Source organism: Palaemon carinicauda, chromosome 8 (genome assembly GCF_036898095.1).
Source record: "Palaemon carinicauda isolate YSFRI2023 chromosome 8, ASM3689809v2, whole genome shotgun sequence".
NCBI classification, from domain to species: domain Eukaryota; kingdom Metazoa; phylum Arthropoda; class Malacostraca; order Decapoda; family Palaemonidae; genus Palaemon; species Palaemon carinicauda.
The window spans coordinates 14,141,011-14,160,582 of NC_090732.1; the positions used below are offsets into that span (position 1 = coordinate 14,141,011).

Below are 19,572 nucleotides of genomic sequence, written 5' to 3' on the forward strand. Positions count from 1 at the left end.
ACTCTACTAATAGAAATATACAAAAGATCTTCAAATTAACTATATTCAGCATATCATAATCCACCACAGGAAAATAACTCGTGATATCTCAGGCTTAAAAGAAAATCTATACTACTGTAGAAGCTTTTCTCTCAAAAATATCAATGATAGGGTAGGCTTTCTTTCTATCAGCTAACAACACATGGCAAGGTGATATTTTCCACTACTCTGTTTTTTAGAAGTTTTTTAAGGTGATATGTAATTTATTATTCCTCTATAGATTATTTTACTGGCTTTCAAAATTTTCTTTCATGGCACTTGGAGAGATCCCAACTTCAAGGACTGCCAATTTCGATCCATTAACACTTTTTACATGAACTTCCCAATGATTTTTAAGTTCGTGTCACATCAATTTCAGTTGTTTTGTGAACTATGGATGACCAGGGAGGGTCAATTATCCTAGCTATATTATATAAATCTTGACTTACGCACTATTGGTTGATAAGGCACCTGTATGGGAGTGAAGGGTAAGTTCCTTACCATAGTGAATGGACAGTTAATGAATTTGATGACTCAGGTCTACTCTCTCTGTAAAAAAAATATTTTCCAAATAAAATTTATCATTTCAATGTTTACCCAATATGCATAAGCATATATTGTATGCTTCATATGCAAACGTTTGAAAAAAAAAAAAAAACATAGGAACAAAGTTTCTACCAGTGCATTTATCCTCTTCTCTCAGTTAGCATCTAAGCCCACTTGAATGTGGGAAGGGGGAGGGTATTTATGAATGTTAGTTAAGTATTAAAATCATATATATTGTTAATAAAATTTCCCTTATTATTTATGAGTATTATCTATTATTCATAAGTGGATTACTAGATTGGATAGGATGGATGGATTATGGTACATACAACTGGAATATTAAAATCCAAATTAATGTAAACAGGGAATAAAGATTCAAGAAAATTGCTTGAGTATGTAATCCAATCTGCTACCTATACTACTGTACAGTACTTGCTGCAGTCAGAGGATGGTGGTAGACATTGAGTTTCTCTTGGATGAGCGAGTGACTTGAGGAGCACTATATACGAGGCTGAACGACTGCATTAGAAAAAGAAATACTGTACAGTACTCCCCGTACTTAGGACTTGGTTCTACAAGAAAAGGTGGGGCTATCAAAAAACTAAAATAAATAACGATGAAAAGGTACATCTATACATAGTACTGTAACATGTGCCTCTTGTTCACCAAATACTCAATACCTGTATTGTAAACAATAAGGGGAAAATCATGAAAAAAAGAGGTTAGCTATCCTTTGGTTCAAGGTGTGCCCCATGCGGCGACTAAGAGACCTACAGTATGACATACATCATAAACCCTTTGAATATCCTCCAAATACTTTAAAGTGCAGAACACAGAATTGCACTTCCACTGAACTGCACTTACAATTTCTCAAGGGAGAGGTTCTTCAAGGAATTGAAAAGTTGTGTCCCCTCTTATATTATGTGCCTTTACCGTTATGAAAGGCAGAGCTTTCACTCAGATTAGGGTGTGCAACTTTTTTTGTAAGAAAGGCCTATCATTCTTTGACATACTTAACTGTTGCTTATAAAACAAAAAGTTCTCTACGAGTGAGAAGGTTACATGTCTGTAAGGCCTTTGGCTATGTAATGAGTTGGACTAAGAGAATACTCAGAAAAATTTTTTGAGACTTGAGACATGCCTTCAACTATAAGTGGTAACTTTCCCTAATTCTCAATCAGTCTTACTTCATAATTAACCTTATTCTCACATATGTCGATGGGAAAAAATATATCCTCCGTGTCAAGACAACCCCATAAATGGGGCATGCAAATGGGATTAGTACCTATGGAGAGCATTTCTCAGCTACAATGGTCATAAATAGCACTCGTTGCAGGAAGACAATAGCGTATAATTGTGACCCTGCAAAGCATACTCAAAAGGTGGATATCAATGGCTGACAAGGACATAAACCTGCCACAGCGTTTTGTGCCCTTGCCAGGGTACAATCTAGTTTCATGAATTTCCATCAACAATCACATACTGTATACATACTGTTAAGAGAAAAAGATTAATAGCCAGAATATACAGTAAGGAGCCAGCAAGAGTACGTTCTCTATTATAACCAGTTAAGTTACAACCCTAGTTGGAAAAGGGAGATGCCATAAGCTCAAGGGCTCCAACAGGGAAAAATAGCTCAGTGAGGAAAGGAAATAAGGAAATAAATAAACGATATAAGTAATGAAAAATTAAAATATTTTAAAAACATTAACAACATTAAAACAGAAATTTGATATATAAACTGTAAAAGGACTTACGGTATGTAAGCCTGTTCAACATAAAACAACTTGCTGCGAGTTTGAACTTTTGAAGTTCTACTGATTCAACTACCCGATTAGGAAGATCATTCCACAACTTGGCCACAGCTGGAATAAAACTTCTAGACTACTGTGTAGTATTGAGCCTTATGATGGAGAAGGCCTGACTAGAATTAACTGCCTGGCCTAGTATTACGAACAGGATGGAACTATCCATGAAGATCTGAATGTAAATGATGGGCAGAATTATAAAAAATCTTATACAACATGCATAATGAACTAATTGAATGACAGTGCCAGAGATTAATATCTAGATCAGGAGTAAGGAATTTAATAGACCGTAAGTTCCTGTCCAACAAATTGAGATGAGAATCAGCAGCTGAAGACCAGACAAGAGAACAAAACTCAAAACAAGGTAAAATGAAAGAATTAAAACACTTCTTTAGAATAGATTGATCACCAAAAATCTCAAGAGATTTTTTCAATAAACGAATTTTATATGCAATTGAAGAAGACACAGACCTAATGTGTTTCCCAAAAGTAAATTTGCTGTCGAGAATCACACCTAAAATTTTAAGAGAGTCATTCAAAGTTAAAGAAATATCATCAATGCTGAGATCCAGATGTTGAGGAGCCACGGTCCTTGACCTACTTACAATCATACTTTGAGTTTTCTTAATGTTTTCTTAGGATTCAACTTCATACCCCATAATCTGCATTATGCACTAATTTTAGCTAGATCTCTATTAAAGGATTCAGCAACCCCAGATCTACATTCAAGAGATGGAATTGATGCAGAGTAGCATCTTCTGCATATGCAACAAGCTTGTTTTCTAAACCAAACTACATGTCGTGTATATAGCATGAAAAGTAATGGGCCCAGAACACTACCCTGAGGAACACCAGATATCACATTCCTGTACTCACTATGGTGCCCATCAACAACAACTCTTCGCGATATATTACATAAAAATTCAATAATGATGCTCAGAAACGACCCACCCACTCTCAACTGTTCGAGTTGGAAAACAAGGGCATCATGATTAACACGGTCAAAGGTAACACTAAAAGCAAGGCCAATCATACAAACTTCATGACCACAATCAAGGGCTTTCTGTACAGCATTGGAGATTGTAAGAAGGGCATCAAATGCTTCAAGGCCTTTACAAAAACCAAATTGCAAACTAGGGAACAGGCGATTACAGTACTTGCAACACGCAGGAGTTGCGTTTAAATGCCAAGGATGTACTAATTCCCGACATTACGGGCTATAGGTCGGCGAGCCGGAGGAGGATCCGGAGCCAAGGGTCTTTCGATCACTTGGCGGATCCAGGAGGAGACCTTGTTCTTAGTGATCCTCCTCTTTACTCTCCCTGAGCTAACAAACAGAGGTGTTAGTCAGGGCCATGTTGCTGCAGTGCATTTAAGATACAGTAGTATCTCAAACTCCTAACTGCGCATAGTAACAACTGATCTGGGTCATTGGTTATGGAATGGAGACTCTAGATAGGATGGATGGATTTTGGTACATACAGCTAGAATCTATGGTCCAGTACCCCCGGATTTTGAGTCTTAGTAATGAACTCAGGGACAAAGCTGAGTGTAACTTCCCCCCACCCCCTTTGAATGGGGGATGTCATACGAGAGGCCGTGAAGTTCACCGACTCTCTTTGCCGAGGCTAAAGCGAGCAGGAACGCCGTCTTCAAAGTGAGATTTCGGTCAGTTGCATGGCATAATGGTACGTAAGGAGGTTCTTTTAAGGATCTCAGGACAGAAACCACGTTCCAAGGATGAGGATAATCTCATAACTCCGTATGAGTAAAAAAAAAGCTCCAACAAAGAAGAAATGTCAACTCTTTTCAGCTTAAAGGCGAGGCTTAAAGGCTGAGCAATAGCCTTTCACCACCGAGACAGAAAGAAGCTTTTCCTCCTGAAGGTATACAAGGAACTCCGCTATTACTGGAATAGTGGCATCGAGTGGAGAGATATTCCTTCCACGACACCAACCACAGAAGATTCTCCATTTAGCCTGGTTGACTAAGGCTGAGGACTTACACAAGTAACCGGACATTCAATGTGCATATGAAGTCCCTTGGATGAACAGCTTGAATAACCGCATCTATTGTCACCATTCTAAACTGAGTCTGTTGCACAAACTTGTTCAGAGGAGAGAGATTGATGACTGGTCTCCAGCCTCCAGTCGCATTTTTCACCAGAAAAATTTGACTGTAGAAGCCTGGGGACCCATCTGCAACCTCTAGGAGAGTGCCCTTCTGCAGCATGGTCTGTAGTTCTGCCCTGAGGGCCAGCACCTTTGAGGATCCCTTCACATAGAAGCTTCAATGCACTGGATCCCGAGTCAGAGGAGGGAGAGATTGAATGAACAGACGTAATACCCTAGAGCGATCACTTCGACCGTCCAGGGTTCTGCCCCATGAAGCTGCCACCTCTGCCAGAGGCACTGTAGGCATCCTCCCACAGGTGGTAGATGAAGAGGAATAACATTCCTAGTGGGAGTGACCACCTCCCTTTCCTCCCTTCTTCCTCTGAAGGACTTGGTTCCTTTCTGGCCTTTAGATGGAAAGGGCCACTTTAACACATTTGTAGATCCTGAGGACCTAGAAGCTGAAGGGTGAGAAGAGGGAGGTGCTTGCTGAGTATGAGATGACTGGGAAGGTCTACCATAGGGCCTCGATGTCATGGCCCTATGGAGGAGAGAATCGTTGGATGATTTCCTCCATCGCTCAGCAGCCCTCTCTATCTCTTCTGGAACGAAGAGAAGAACCCTCAAGGGTGGAGGTCCCCAACTGGGAGACTTACACCTTCGGCACATGTTTGTGGACTTTACCAATGATGGTATCCCTTCTCTTGAGTATCGCATTTGCTCACAAGTTGACAGTGTGGTGCGACAGGAACTCCAGAGTTCGGGTACCCGACAACAGTAAAGACTCCAAAGTCTTCCTGGCCGACTCCTTCGAGAGATCGTGGAATCAGGTCATGAAGCCTAAGGATCCTAGCCATAGATCAAGCCTGCTGAGAGGGAGACCCAAAGAGAGGAGAGGGTTTGAGTCGGAAGACCCTTCGTTAAAGATTCTACTGAAGGGTCAAGAAATATGGTGGAATGAAGTTCCCCCTCAATCTGATAGTACTTCCTTTGTAAGATAAAAGGAAGTGAAAGAGACTGGGAGGAGGATCCTGCCCTCAAGGAACTAGAAGTTCCTGCTATCTGAGCGATAGCTTTCCTTTTGGTGGCTGTCATGCCTTTAGACCAGGGCAAAGCCGCATTGGACCTGGAAGGCTTCTGGGTCTCGAATATTTCAAAGAGAACCATGTCCTTACCCTCATGGGTGGTGGAACCAGGAGCAGATAGCCTATTAATGGTCCTCATACAAGCAAGGACCTGCCAAAAGGTGTGCTCTGACTCACGTCTCTCTTGGTCAGAGTGGTAGTTCGGACTAGCCGCCTTTGGAAGATTCTCATTATGGAATCCAAGGGGTCGTTCACCTCCAGGCTCAGCTCATGTCCATAGCCTGGGGTAGGTCAGGGTCATCAACAGTCCTCTTCTTTGTGCTTCAGCCATATGAGCTTCCCTTGCCGCAGCGTTCTTGGGTTTTGTCTTGGTGTCTTTCAACTCCCTACGCACAGGACGTTCCTCCGCAGTCTTAGGAGGGGGAACGTGCAAGGTTTTCGAGGCACCCGACGAAGCTTTAGCAGCAGGAGCTGAAGGCTTTTCCTCTGGAGGAGGTGAGGAAATTGGACACTGGTATGGTCTTGATGATTGAAGGAATTGATAGTCATCTCCCTTGTCAAACCTATGTCCCTACTCGTCCTGGGGCGGATGATGTGGCATGAGGTGGTTACACCTCTCATCCTTCTCTTCTGCCTCTTGGTCATGGTTTCCCTTGCCTTCACAAGGGTAAACGGTAGGTTGGCCATGTAAGAATCAGAAGATCGAGGACCCTCGGCACACAATCAGGATGGAGGTGATCTATGAGTCTTGTCCAACATTGATCTCCTTCTAGGATCTAGACTCCCAACGGACAAACTTGACGAGGATTCCAAGGGAATCCTAAGGGTCGCTTTGACTGGAGCAGTCGGAGGTTATGGCGGTGGAGGAGCCACACCCAGAATCTTCTGCAGGGTGGGAAGGAAATTGCTCCATGCAGGAAGCTTAGAACCTCAAGGTAAGTCATGGGCTTCCCTTGGAGGTCTAGGAGGAGAACGTTCCCTGGGGGGATTTCTAGAAGGAGCCTTAGTCAATGCAGGGAAGAGTCTCTGTGGCGGAGGAACACATTTCTTCGATGGATGAGAAGGACGGTCCGGACTAATAGGAACATCTGCGAACCTATTAGGAGGCTCCTTGAAACCCTCTGGAAAGGGTATTGGCCTGCCGCTAGAGGTGGTAGAAGCTGGAGGTGGAGGCGAAGGTGTTGGTAAGGCATTTTCTCGCAGTTCTGCATATCTGCTTGTGAATTGCTCGCAAAATCGCGGGTTTCACGCGTCAATGGATGCAATTCACGAGCAGAAATGCTTGCAACAGAAGCATTATGAGCCACACTAGAAGAGGAAGGTCTAATCTTCCTGCGACCGCAAAGAAGCACCTACGTCCAACAAAGTCAGCAGAGAGGGCCTCTCAGGAGGGACAACCCTGAGCATTGGAGAACATGTCACAGCATTAAGCATTTCCAAGCGTCGCATGGGCGAACGCTTTGCTAATACTCTCCAGGCGGTAAAAGGCCCTGGGGGTTTAGATAGACGCCTGTCTGAGGGATGGTCATTCTCATGATCAGGTTCGGTCCAAGGTTATTTGGGACAAGGTCGGGTTAAGGGGCTATGCGCTAATGGGCTGCGCGAACGCCTACCTCTACCTCTAGACGAGGAACAGGACCGTCTAGCTCTCGTTCGAGAACAGCATGAGCATCATGACTGCCAATCTCGCGAACGTGAGTGTTGGCCTTGTGAACATGAACGTCGTTCTCATAAACGGTGCCTTCACGAGCGTGAATGCCGCCCTCATGAACGTGAGCGCCATCCTCATGAGAGCCATTCTCGTGATCTAGATTGTTGAGATCTAGAACGCAAGCGTCTGGACCTAGGTCACGATGCTCACGATACTTCTCCTCGTGAAGAAGAATGCCTTCGAGGAGAGCGTCGAGACCAGAGGTGTCGTGAGCGCGAAGCTCTAGAGCATGAATGCCTCCCAGAAGAAGAGCTTTCGGATCATGATGACCTACGATCCATCAGATCTTCCGATCGTCGTGAACGGCAATTAGGGGAAATGTGTCCAGAAAGGCGAGGCGATGGCAATGCTCGTCCTTTCGCGCTGCTGGTGAAAGGAGCGCTGGTCCGTGGAAGATCAACACCTACAACCGCCGGGTTCCTGTAAGAAGAAACAAAGGTTTGGAGGTTACACGACGAAGAGGTCCCAGGATGGCGAGTGGGGTCGTCGTCAGCAGGAGGCCGTTGGAGAGGCGAACGCGAACGATCACCTCGTCCGTGCGTGGATGGTCCAGGAGAAGGTGACAGGTGTACTTCGCACAGTTCCAGAGTGTGAGATGTTAACGGCTCTGAAGAAGGGTCCCTCCTAGCACCGTGCTGAAGGAGACGCAGAAGTTCTTCCTTCGAAGGGGGTCCCGAAATTCCTAAGGTTGGCCACACCTGCAGAACATCTGAAGGGAGAATAGCTCCCCGGTGGCTGGAGGTGAAGTTGCACCTCTAGGGGAAGCAACAAGCCCCCCAGTATCCCGGGACCCCAGGGTTGCCAAGGAGTTAGTCGGTCTGTGCCCCAACTCAGTCGTCCCTCAGAAGAGCGCAAGCGAGCAGGAGCTTTTGAAAGAGATTTGAGATGTGAGATGAAGAAGACAGCTCTTTCCTCGGCCCTGAGGAAGAAAGATCGCGCATAGCCTTCTTCTTCCTACGCCGTCCGAATTTCTCCCATTGGGAGGCAGGCCACTCCCTACACACTGCGCAGGGCGAACCCTGCTCGCAGCGCTTCCCTCTGCACGAAGGACACACAAAGTGCAGGTCGGTCTCCAACGATGACATGAAGGCCCTCACGCCCTGGACAAATTCACATGAAGGTGATCGAAGAGAAAATACGCACACCTGAAAAGAAAAAAAAGAATATATAAAAAAGTCCAATGACAGTCTGGGGAGAGAGAGGACATGTCCGATCTCTACTGAGCCAAAAGCAAAAAAGTGACGTACAGTACCTCACAGCTGTGAGAGTATATATATAGGTGGCTGGGTACTCCCAGCCTACCCACTCAAGCGGTTAGGTAAGGTTGCCACCTCGCTCTTCAAGTCTAATGGCTACCTTCCAGCTTCGCCGAAAGATAATCCAATAAATAACGGAAGGTTTGTTAGTATGGGAACAAACACTATTTTGAATACCATATACTACTGGTGGAAACCTAAAGTTACAGATTTCTATTAAAAATGACAAACTTATAACAGAGTTTGTATTTTTCCTAACATACAAACCCGAATTCTTTACTATAGGAGATATTCTAGCGCGAGCTGGAAAATACGGCAGAAAAACCTTAACAAGGTCGTTCACGACCGGGCAGGTAGTTACCCACCTGTTAGTAGTGGGGGGATCGTCGGATGGTAGCTGCTGTTTACCTTCAATCGGATTCTAGCTTGGACTATTCCAAGGGGCGGTGATGGAGGGAAGATTTGTGTAAAGAATTCGGGTTTGTATGTTAGGAAAAATACAAACTCTGTTATAAGTTTGTCATTTGTTCCTACACTTGATACAAACTCTAATTCTTTACTATAGGAGACTTAGTGTTGAACCCAGGGTGGCCAAGGAGTTCCCTATTCCTAGGGAAGATAGTCCTCAGACTAGACTCTTTTGAAGCAACAATCTTCCATTAATCTTCTTTCTTTGTAGATCCCCATAATCTCAGCATGACTGAAGGTTTGTGGCTTCGTGGAAACAAATGTTTCAGGATGAAGTGGGTCAGGAACATTCAACTCGGACCCCTTCAAACTTAGGATTCCCTCGACCTTGAAAAGGTGAAACCTCGTGACCATGAGTATAACTTATACCCTGTGAGAGGAATCCGATTAGTGTCATATCTTATTTCCATTGGCGAGTCCAGCTGAAACTGGATACAAACTAGGATCCCCAGATGGGAGGGAGAAGGAGATGAAGAAGATAGATGGATGTCCTTAAAACCTAGTGTTACCCAGTATTCTCAGCCAATGGTTACTGTGCCCTGGAAGGGAGTAAGGTAGCTACAGCACCCGTTGACCTGTAACAATAGGCCCTATAGAAAGGGTGTCTAGAGACTTATGTGTCACGTCACTCAAATAGTGAGCGGTGAATGTAGATTGGCGTTTGCAGACCCCAGCACTTGAGACTTGGGAGACTGAGAAATTTCTCTTAAATGCCAGTGAGGCAGCCACTCCCCCAACTTGATGGGCTCTGGGTTGTGCTGCCTCCGGGTCTCCGTAAAAAGACCTCGCAATAACTTTCTTGAGCCAGAAAGGGATGGTGTTGCGAGAGGTTCTCTTCTTTACCTTGTTGGTACTAAGCAAGAGATGACGCGCTTCAGGTATTTCTTTAGCACCCTGACTGGGCATAGTAATGACTAGTCTGTATTCTGTGTTACCTTAATGAGGCTGGAAAACTGAAATTCTCAAAATCTCTCATCGGCAGATGAAGGATCATGAGTCTAGCCACCAGCCCGGTACGAAGTTGCGAGACACTTCTCCCACCCCATCCCTTAAAATGGGTGACGGCGTAAGACAGACCATGTAGCACACTGACCCTTTTAGCCGAGGACAGAGGTACGAGGAAGACTGTCTTAAGGTTCAGAAAGTAGCCTGAGGCCCTTAAGGGTTCAAAGGGCAGACCCTTCAGGGAACGTAAGACATGTCTCACGGTGACGGTCTAATCTCAACTGGGGGAGCAAGATCACTCAGAACCCTGAATCAACCAAAGTGATGTCTTCCGGGACGGAGAGGTCAACCCCTTCTCAGTCTACAGATGAGGCTCAAGGCTGAGCGATAGCCCCTAATCGCCGTCACTGAGAGGAGCTTTTCCTCACTGAGGTACAAAAGTAAGTCTGGGAACTACTGATTCCTTCCTTTTGAGAACCCAATTGCTCCACATGGTCGCTGTTGTAGCGGTTAAGAAGTCCATTGTCTTAGCCCCAGCAGTTAGGACTTCCTGTAGGCACTGCATGGAGTCTTGGTTTGACAAGTCCTCGTGGCTCGCGAGGTAGCCGACTGTACCAGACCACGTGTCAAGCCAAGAAGGAGCCTCCAGAGGGGACATTGAAGCCGCTTCCATTGCCGAGGCTTCTGTGACTGAGAAGAGCCTGGTAGAGTAAAGTGTCTCTTCAAGGATTAGCCCGGTGTAAGCCTCGCCGTGAGGGGATCCAAGATCAGAGGAGAAGGGTTGACATCTCTGATCTCGTAAAGGGCTTTTGTCTCTTAAACGGGAATTTATTGGATTCCTGAGACTTCAGGGAACCCGTTTCTCCCGCGATCCCCTGCGATACCTCCTCAGACGGCCTGCAGGGCGAACAGACCAGGTTTAAAGGATTAAAGGTCGCTCATGAATGGCAGAGGCAAGGGACAGTGACATTGCACTAGCAGTTAGGACAATGCCCTAGAGACTGACCATACTGTATATTATATGGTCAACGACCAAGCCTCCTCTCCATCTCAGCTGGGACCAGGGAGGGCCAGGCAGTGGCTGCTGATGACTCAGCAGATAGACCTATAGGCTCCCCCAAACACCCCAACCTTAGCTCACAAAGATGGTAAGGTTGCAGACACTAATGGCACTAACGAGTCTGAGCGTGACTCGAATCCCATACAGTCAAACACCAGTCAGAGATGTTAGCAATCAAGCCACAGCCAGAAGATGAATTCTGGTCTTAGGGTATGAGGTGGACGACAGAGCCTGTCTAAGGCTGGAGCGTCAAGAGGTCGAGGAGACAGATGCAAATCGCCGAGGCATGAGATATTACACATAGTTCTTAGAGTCCTTAAATAGGAGGATTCTAAGTACTTCGACGGCAGATCTTCCAAGGAATCCTCAGGATGCGCTAATTCGACGCGTGTTAATACAGGTAGAGTGGAGACGCGAGTAGCAGACAAACCTTATATCTTACCCCTCGCATCTTTTTTTTTGAAAGGGGAAGAACGGTAGAAGTCGGAGTGTCTGGAGGTAATGGCGAAGACCATAGACTAGAGTCGGAAGACTCTCTGTCATAAAAGTAAAACTCTTGATGACGATGGTCGTGCGCATAGCGCTAATTGCGTGCATGCGCGGACACACTGTGCTAATTGTTACGAAAGCCCGACGACTCAGCGTAACTGAAACTCGAAGGTTCCACGTCGTGTGAACTCGAAAGTCCAGCGCGACAGAGGCCCGAAGGACTCCTAAGGTTATGAGAACCCGCCAGATCAACATGACGGGAGTTCAAAGGCTCCCAGTCACGCCCGCCGAAAGGGTGATCGTCACGAGACCCCGAGGGGTCAACGTGAGGAGAACCAGTAGGTTAAAAAAGACGTCTCCTTACAGCACGAGAGGGAGAACGTCAGGGATCAAGAGAACCCCTCCGCAGGGTAGGTTTGTTCTCCCGAAGGAGAAGGTCGCTTAAGACAAGGTTCTCGCTCCGCCCTGGAGGAGAACCAAAAGCGTAAGGGGGAGGAGCGTGGATCAGCAAACTCCTACAAGTTTTCTCTCGTGAATGGGAGGAAGGTTCTCCCGAAGGAGATCGCCTATAACAAGCTTTCTCCCTGCTCTATGGGGAAAAGCATAGGCGTAATAAACTCTCTCCCGCGAACGAGGAGAAGTCCTCCCGAAGGTGGATATCGCCTAAGGCAAGTTTTCTCCCAGTTTTATGGGAAAAAATCATAGGCGTAATAATCTCTCTCTCGCTCGCGAGAGAGAAGTTTTCCGGAAGGAGGACATTGCCTACGACAAGTTTTCTCCCAGTTCTCTGGGAAAAACGTAGGCATAATAATCTCCCTCTCGTGAATGAGAGAGAAGGAGGACATCTAAGACAAGCTTTCTCCCAGTTCTATGGGAAAAAAGCATAGGCATAATAATCTCTCTCTTGCGAACGAGAGAGAATTCTCCTGAAGAAGGACATCGCTAAGACAAGTTTTCTCCTAGTTTTATGCGAAAAACGTAGGCGTAATAATCTCTCTCTCGTGAACGAGAGAGAAGTCCTCCCAAAGGAGGACATCGCCTGAGCCAAGCTTTCTCCCAGCTCTTATGGGAAAAAAGTGTAGGCGTAATAATCTCTCACGCGAACGAGGGAGAAGTTCCCCTCGAAGGAGGAACAAGCCTTAGACTTGCTTTTCCCCAGCTCAATGGGAGAAAGCACAGTCTTCGGGGACGAGATAGCAGAGGTAAAACTCGTCGATCTGTCCGCAACTCTTCACAAAGGAGGGAAGGTTGCTGAATGGCTGAAATGAGGAAGCTCTCCCTCGGAAGTGGGGTGGTTCTCTCACGCAGCCCAATTCCGAGGAAGGTTATCACTCCCTCGTAAGGGGAGGTTCTCTAACCCCTGGAGGCGAACCTCCTGGCAGCAATCTATGTTTCCCAACAATAAGTTGATAAAGTTGCAGGTTGACAAAGAGTGCTACCTCGTAACATGGGTAGCTCATGAAGCGCAGGATAACGAACAGAGCGGCCAAAGCCATCGGCATTGTGTTCTTCGTCGCTGCTATCTGGGTGTTTTCTTTTAGCCTCTCTAACACGTTTCCCCTTTTCCTTCTGCTCTCAACCGAAGAGAAGAAGGGCCGAACCCCTGCATCTTCTTCCGAGGTTTTCGAGAGACTTGTAATCCTTAACCTCATTAGGGAGCAAGGGAACTGGGGAGGTTGTCCTGTCTGAAACACGAGAGCGAGGGATTGACCCCGCGAGTGTATGACTGGAGATTTGCGTGTGTAGCGTTAATTGCGTGCGAACACCTTGCGTGACGGGAGTCTGAAGACTCTGCCATAAGAGTAAAACTCTTGACGGTCATGGGCGCAGTGTTCGTTGAGCGCACGCAAACACTCCGCGCGACAAGAGTCCGAAGACTCTCCGTCATGAGAGTAAAACTCTTGGTGACTTGTTTCACGAGAACCAGAAGGTTCAGCGTGATCGTGTGTGCCCCTAAAGGTTGTGTTGCGAGAACCCGCAGGGCCAGAGCAACGGGAAAGTCACGAGACACGGAAGTGTCAGCGTGACTAAATGCACGAGAGCCCGAGGTTTCAGCAACTTGAGTTGCGAGAAAACGAAGGGATAGCGCACCAAGAAACCGAAGTTTCCTTGTCACGAGACCCCAAAGGATCAGAGATCGAGAAGTCGAAGGCGAGAGCGATCTTCTCTGAAGATAAGGAGTGAAAGCAAGGAGAAGAGCTCTTTCTGACTTTTCTAGAGCGAACGGAGACCCTCAAACTATTATGCGAAGAAGAGGGTTCGAGGTCAGGACGTGCTTTGCCCTTGGCCGCGCTCCTGGCTTATTAGATGATCCCTCGCAAGAAAAGACGACACCAAGGCAGAACGATGATGAGAGGGAGCGCTCTTCTTAGGTTTGTGCCAAGAGCGCTTATAGTCTCTAGGCGAGACGTCTCGAGGAGAGACAGAAGGCGAGGAAGAGCGAGAATGATGATGTCTTCCTATATCGCCTGTCTCTACGGCGAGAACATCTAGGTGAAAGCGCGCTAGCTCTCCTTTTCCTCTTCTCTCTCTCTCTCTCTCCTGACCTCCGAAGAGGGCGATGACGAGGAGGAAGCACTCTTCTTATGTTTGTGACAAGAGCGCTTATAGTCTTGCAGCGAGACATCACTTGAAGAGATAGAAGGCGAGGAAGAGCGAGAACGATGATGTCTCTTCCTATGTCGCCTGTGTCTCCGGCGAGAACATCTGGGTGAAGGAGAGCGAGCTCTCCTTTTCCTCTTCTTTCTTTCCCTCCTAGCCTCCGAAGAGGGCGAGGAGGAGGAGGAGGAGGAGGAGGAGGAGGAGGAGGAGGAGGAGGAGGAGGAGGTACAGTACTGCAATGTTTGCACTCGCAACGTTGTAATTAGTAGATGCGCAACGGAGTGCGAAGTACGCGCCGCAGGAGCTGAAGTTACTATATCCACTAAAACTTCCTTGGGCGCCGACTGAGTTGATGGGAGGTAGGCGAGGTCCGGAACTCCCGAGGGTTCCACAACAAATGGGACCCCGAGGCACTACCTTGTCCGCGAGGAACTGGTTCCAAACTTCCTCCGAAGGAGAACCATGAAGTCCAAGGGCAGGCCATACCGCTCGTACATGATCTGGAATGGAAGCAGTAACAGAGTCATTCCCGGTGGCGGAAAGTATTGCCCCACTGGGGGAGGCAACGTGATCCGCCTGACCAAGAGGAATGGGGATTAAATCAATGGTGCCATTCTTCCTCGACTTTCCCCCGGAGGGAGGCAGGCAAGGAAGAGAGGAAGAGTCTGAAGGGAGAGATCGAGAGGCCGAAGAAGAGGTCCGTGACTCCTTACCTACAACAGCAATCCTGGAGGTAAAGAGTACTTTTAGGACTTCCTATCTACCTCTCTCGAACTTCTCCCACTGAGAGGGCGACCACTTCTACATACTTGGCAGGGGGAGCCTTCAGAACACCTATGACCTCTGTACCTAGGGCATAGGGAAAGAGGATCCACCCCCAGCGGTGACATAAAGGTGCCCGGAACACTTCCTCATAATAGAGGACATCACATCTAACAAAGAAAAAGAAAAAAGGATTAATCAAAAAACCAAAAAAGAAAGGCTAGTCTGCCAGACAAATAAAAGCAGGAGCAGCGGTGTTACCACTACGACGGCTGGAATTTGATTGAAGGTAAACAGCAGCTATCGACCGGTGGTCGCCCCACCACTAACAGGTGGGTAACTACCTGCCTGGTCGTTAACGACCTTGTTAAGATTTTTCTGCCGTATTTTCCAGCTCGCGCTAGAATATCTCCTATAGTAAAGAATGAGGATTTGTATCAAGTGTAGGAACAAATACCCATTTTACTCCTTTAATCGTCACAGCATATAACATAGGAGCCTGATGGTGTTTCTGCCATAAGTTACTTGTTCGAACAGAATAAAGGGCACAACGTTTTATATTTCAAATCTCTTTGCATATATTTGAATATGAAATATAATCGTAGCTCGTATATTATTGATCATGTTAATAATAAAAGGTTAGGGTAGAATTGTGTGTTTGATATATTTAGTCTGATCAGTGAAAATGGAAGCCAAGCCCAAGCTACATAACTCACCCCTTTGTTAAGTGTGAATTCACCCCTTTAAGCTTGTATAATTGATAATTAACACCAAAATAGTAGCCCATGGGGCTCACGCATGTAGCGAGGCAGTCCGCTTACCGCCAGCACATACAAGCGGCGTGAGATAATGCTTGAGCTCAAGTGAAGTGAGTATACAGCAGAGCAAAAATCAATAAATCCTTAACTCAATTAAGTAAGAAGGTATTTGTAATGCAATGAACACTACTACGAACGACTCCATAGAGAATGGGATGGAAACCCCTGTTTTCTATGTGTCCGGAAGTCCTGACAAAGAAAAAGCTTTAGTGTTTTGACATTGTTTCATTACTGGTACTTGGTTTTGATTATGGAAACTTTTATTATGATGATTTTTTTACAACGATTACCGACGGAAACCAAATTTAAAAAAGCTAATCAAAATAACAACACAATTAGACAAGTACACCCTAAATGAAGGTGTTTCGAACATAACTGATGACGATACCTGGCGCAAAGCCATAGCTTTTCAGTTATAGTAATCGAACCACGATATCTATAAAACTATGGATTTCCGCCAAGATTCGTTATAAAAAAGTTCAAGATACCTCAATATACATTACAAACCAATCTTATTTTCCACTAACCGTTTATTGCACCATTCTATAATTTTACCCAATGTTTCCACACTGGTTTTAGGAGTTCCCCATAAAAAACTCCAATTCCCCCCCCCCCCTTTGGATACCCCTTTAATTGTTTGATGTGAAGGGGTGAATTTGATTTATGGATTTTAAACCAATGACCAGGCACTATGACCAGGGAGGGAAACACAAAAACAAGAGGTCTGCACCAACAATAATGGTCAGGGATATATAAAAATCAAGATAACCAGTTGGAAAAACTTAGTTGATTTATTTAGCAAAAAATTAAAGCATTCTATTATTGTCTTACCTATTAGATTAAGTTCATGAAAATCATGTAATAAAACCTACAAAAACATCTACTAGTAATCTAGGGGTGTATGTATGATAGCGGCCACATGTATGTAATATCATGTCTGACTTAGAATACTGTAGAGTAAGGGGGGGTTGCAGAGGGGCTTTAGCAACCCCCCCCCCTCCCCAATAAGTAAGTAGCTAAGGACACGGCTTGTAGGTTAGGTTAGGGGGAAAGTTCAGGTTAGTTGATGTTTATTTCTAATCGTGTGAGGAACTGGCCGCTGATGTACAAAAGGCTCCATAATCTATTATGGCTTCAAGAGTATCGTTTACCCATCATATTGCACATGAGGAAATTGTGGGGAGATGGAGTATGAAACTACCAGGTTTGTCAGTGGTTGAAAAATAAAACTCTCAAAAGAATACGGTGGTCTGGTCTTGACTTGCAATAAGGAACACTTATCAAAAATCTATAAAAAGAATGTAATAAAAGAGTTGAACAACTCGAGTAGTTTCATGTTAGGGAATGGTACATTTCGAATTAGATATTTGAACAAAATTTGCATTACCGGTAAGCTTGGCCGATTAAGATAATCCCTAAGCCTCATAGCTCTAAAGAAGGGTACACATTTACTTGATAGCCATATGACAGTTAAATTATTATTAAGGGCTGTAACTCTTATCTTAACATACAAATTACATTAAAATATAATGGACTGTGGGTTTGAAGTGTCTAATCTTCAGAGTGAGTCATCCAGTCAGATTCCAAATGGGCAAAGAGTTTCCTATTGGGCAATTCATGAAAAAAGGTAATTTCCCTTTTCATGTCACATCCAGGTTCTTCTCTCATCGTTATTTCATTCATACAACGATTGTCACGGGCATAAAACTTGTGTTTTCAACTAATGTGATGATGACAGACTTACCCATCGTTATTGTGATTTGACAGCTGGCAATGAAAACACGACAATACTACGTGGAAATGTTTATGATAACAAATGACAAACGATTTAGGGAATTTAATCCTACTATAAGAGAGTTGGAACCTATTTATCACTTACGGTATCGTTCGACGCGGAGAATTGTTCATATCTTAGCTCCTCTAAGTATAGTATTTAGTTTATTATAGTTATTTTTTCTTTTATAGATGATTTTGATAAATATATTTAATTAGTTTAAACCTTATAAGAAAAACTCTACATTTATATAGTAGCAATAAGATAATTTAACAAGAAACAGTTCTAAGTATAAGGTCAAAGACCGGACGGAATTCTAGCAACTACCTAACAGAATCTTAAACAACAATGAAGTCGTTTATTTTAAATTAATAATTTATTAAATTTTACATATACTTTTGTGAGTCACTCCTGAATTATATTTTTTTAATCTGCCAAATATACTTTTCTGACATGCATTATATTTTCTGTGTAAAGAGAGTTGTTTTAATGGGTATCAATAATCAAAGAGAACGTTGCTGTACAAACAGTTACGTACAGACTATGAGCGTACATGTCTTCAATTTTGCAAATCTAAACTATAATCACATTTTTAGTAATTCTGCCATATGATATTGCTAACTAACAACTGCATTATACCATTGGGTGATTCAAAGCCTTATGGCCAAAACAGACACTACTCAGCTATTATAGTTATCAAGCTTACTCTTCAAAGTGACTTTTATAAGATTTTAACTGAATCAGTTATGTGATGATAGCCTACGTGGTGCATAATAAACGTAATACGAGCCTCCATTTTATGCATTTACAGGATTTTGTTTAAATTTGATCTCTACCACAGTGTGTCAAAAGCCCCTTATTTTTAACGATTGTATATACTATAATACCATAATCCCTATATTGAGAATAGATGTATATTATAGTAAATTTCATTTTGAGAATCAATCTAAATGAGGGAAATTAAAAATTACATATAGGTTACAACTTTAATTTTACATGTTTTATAAAGTCAGGTATAATTATAGAAGATATGGCACTCAAGTCAGCACGCCTAATCGCATGAAGAAACACAAAAAACTAACAAGTCTTTGCAAAAGACGTGTCATTAAAATAAATATGATTTTGCCTAATGGTCAGGCATAAGGTGTTTTCCGACTTCTGAATCGGTTTAATCTTTTAAACAACTTGATGTTAAGCTTATAGTATAGGCTATGTCTATCTAAGTATGCATGTATATATACTGTATATATAATATGTGTGTGTAGGGAGTAGGTTGGACAGGGCACCCGCCACCCATTGAGATACTACCTCTATTATTATTATTATTATTATTATTATTATTATTATTATTATTATTATTATTATTATTATTAGTCAAGCTACAACCCTAGTTGGGAAAGCAAGATGCTATAAGCCCAAGGGCTCCAACAGGGAAAAATAGCCCAGTGAGGAAAGGAAATATGGAAATAATTAAATGATGAGAACAAATTAACTATAAATCATTCTACAAACAGTAACAACGTCAAAACTAATATGTCATATATAAACTATAACAAGCCTTATGTCACCCTGTTCAACATAAAACATTTGCTACAACTTTGAACTTTTGAAGTTCTACTGATTCAACTACCCGATTAGGAAGATCATTCCACAACTTGGTCACAGCCTCATGATGGAGAAGGCCTGGCTATTAGAATTAACTGCCTGTCTAGTATTACGGACAGGATGGAATTGTCCAGGAAGATCTGAATGTAAAGGATGGTCAGAATTATGAAAAATCTTATGCAACATGCAAAAGGAACTAATTGAACGACGGTGCCAGAGATTAATATCTAGATCAGGAATAAGAAATTCTATAGACCGTAAGTTTCTGTCCAACAAATTAAGATGATAATCAGCAGCTGAACACCAGACAGGAGAACAATACTCAAAACAAGGTAGAATGAAAGAATTAAAACACTTCTTCAGAATAGATTGATCACCGAAAATCTTGAAAGACTTTCTCAATAAGCCAATTTTTTTGTGCAATCAAAGAAGGCACAGACCTAATGTGTTTCTCAAAATAAAATTTGCTGTCGAGAATCACACCTAAAATTTTAAAAGAGTCATACAAAACT

At 43.9% G+C, this 19,572-nt stretch overlaps 1 protein-coding gene across 3 annotated transcripts in view; it reads right to left on the reverse strand.

Annotated features, from left to right (window-relative positions):
* Arl1 (ADP ribosylation factor-like 1) overlaps window positions 1–19,572 on the reverse strand; it is an 80,728-nt gene that overhangs the window by 37,211 nt on the left and 23,945 nt on the right. Inside the window, exon 1 of one of the 3 annotated variants that reach the window (XM_068378507.1) lies at window positions 17,426–17,525. The exons of 1 other annotated variant lie outside the window; for it this stretch is intronic. In XM_068378507.1, coding sequence (XP_068234608.1) covers window positions 17,426–17,429 — 4 coding nt within the window. In that variant the 5' untranslated portion in view covers window positions 17,430–17,525. Of the gene's footprint in view, window positions 1–17,199; window positions 17,224–17,425; window positions 17,526–19,572 lie in introns of those variants that run through there. One more of the 3 variants, XM_068378508.1, reaches the window with a different exon arrangement.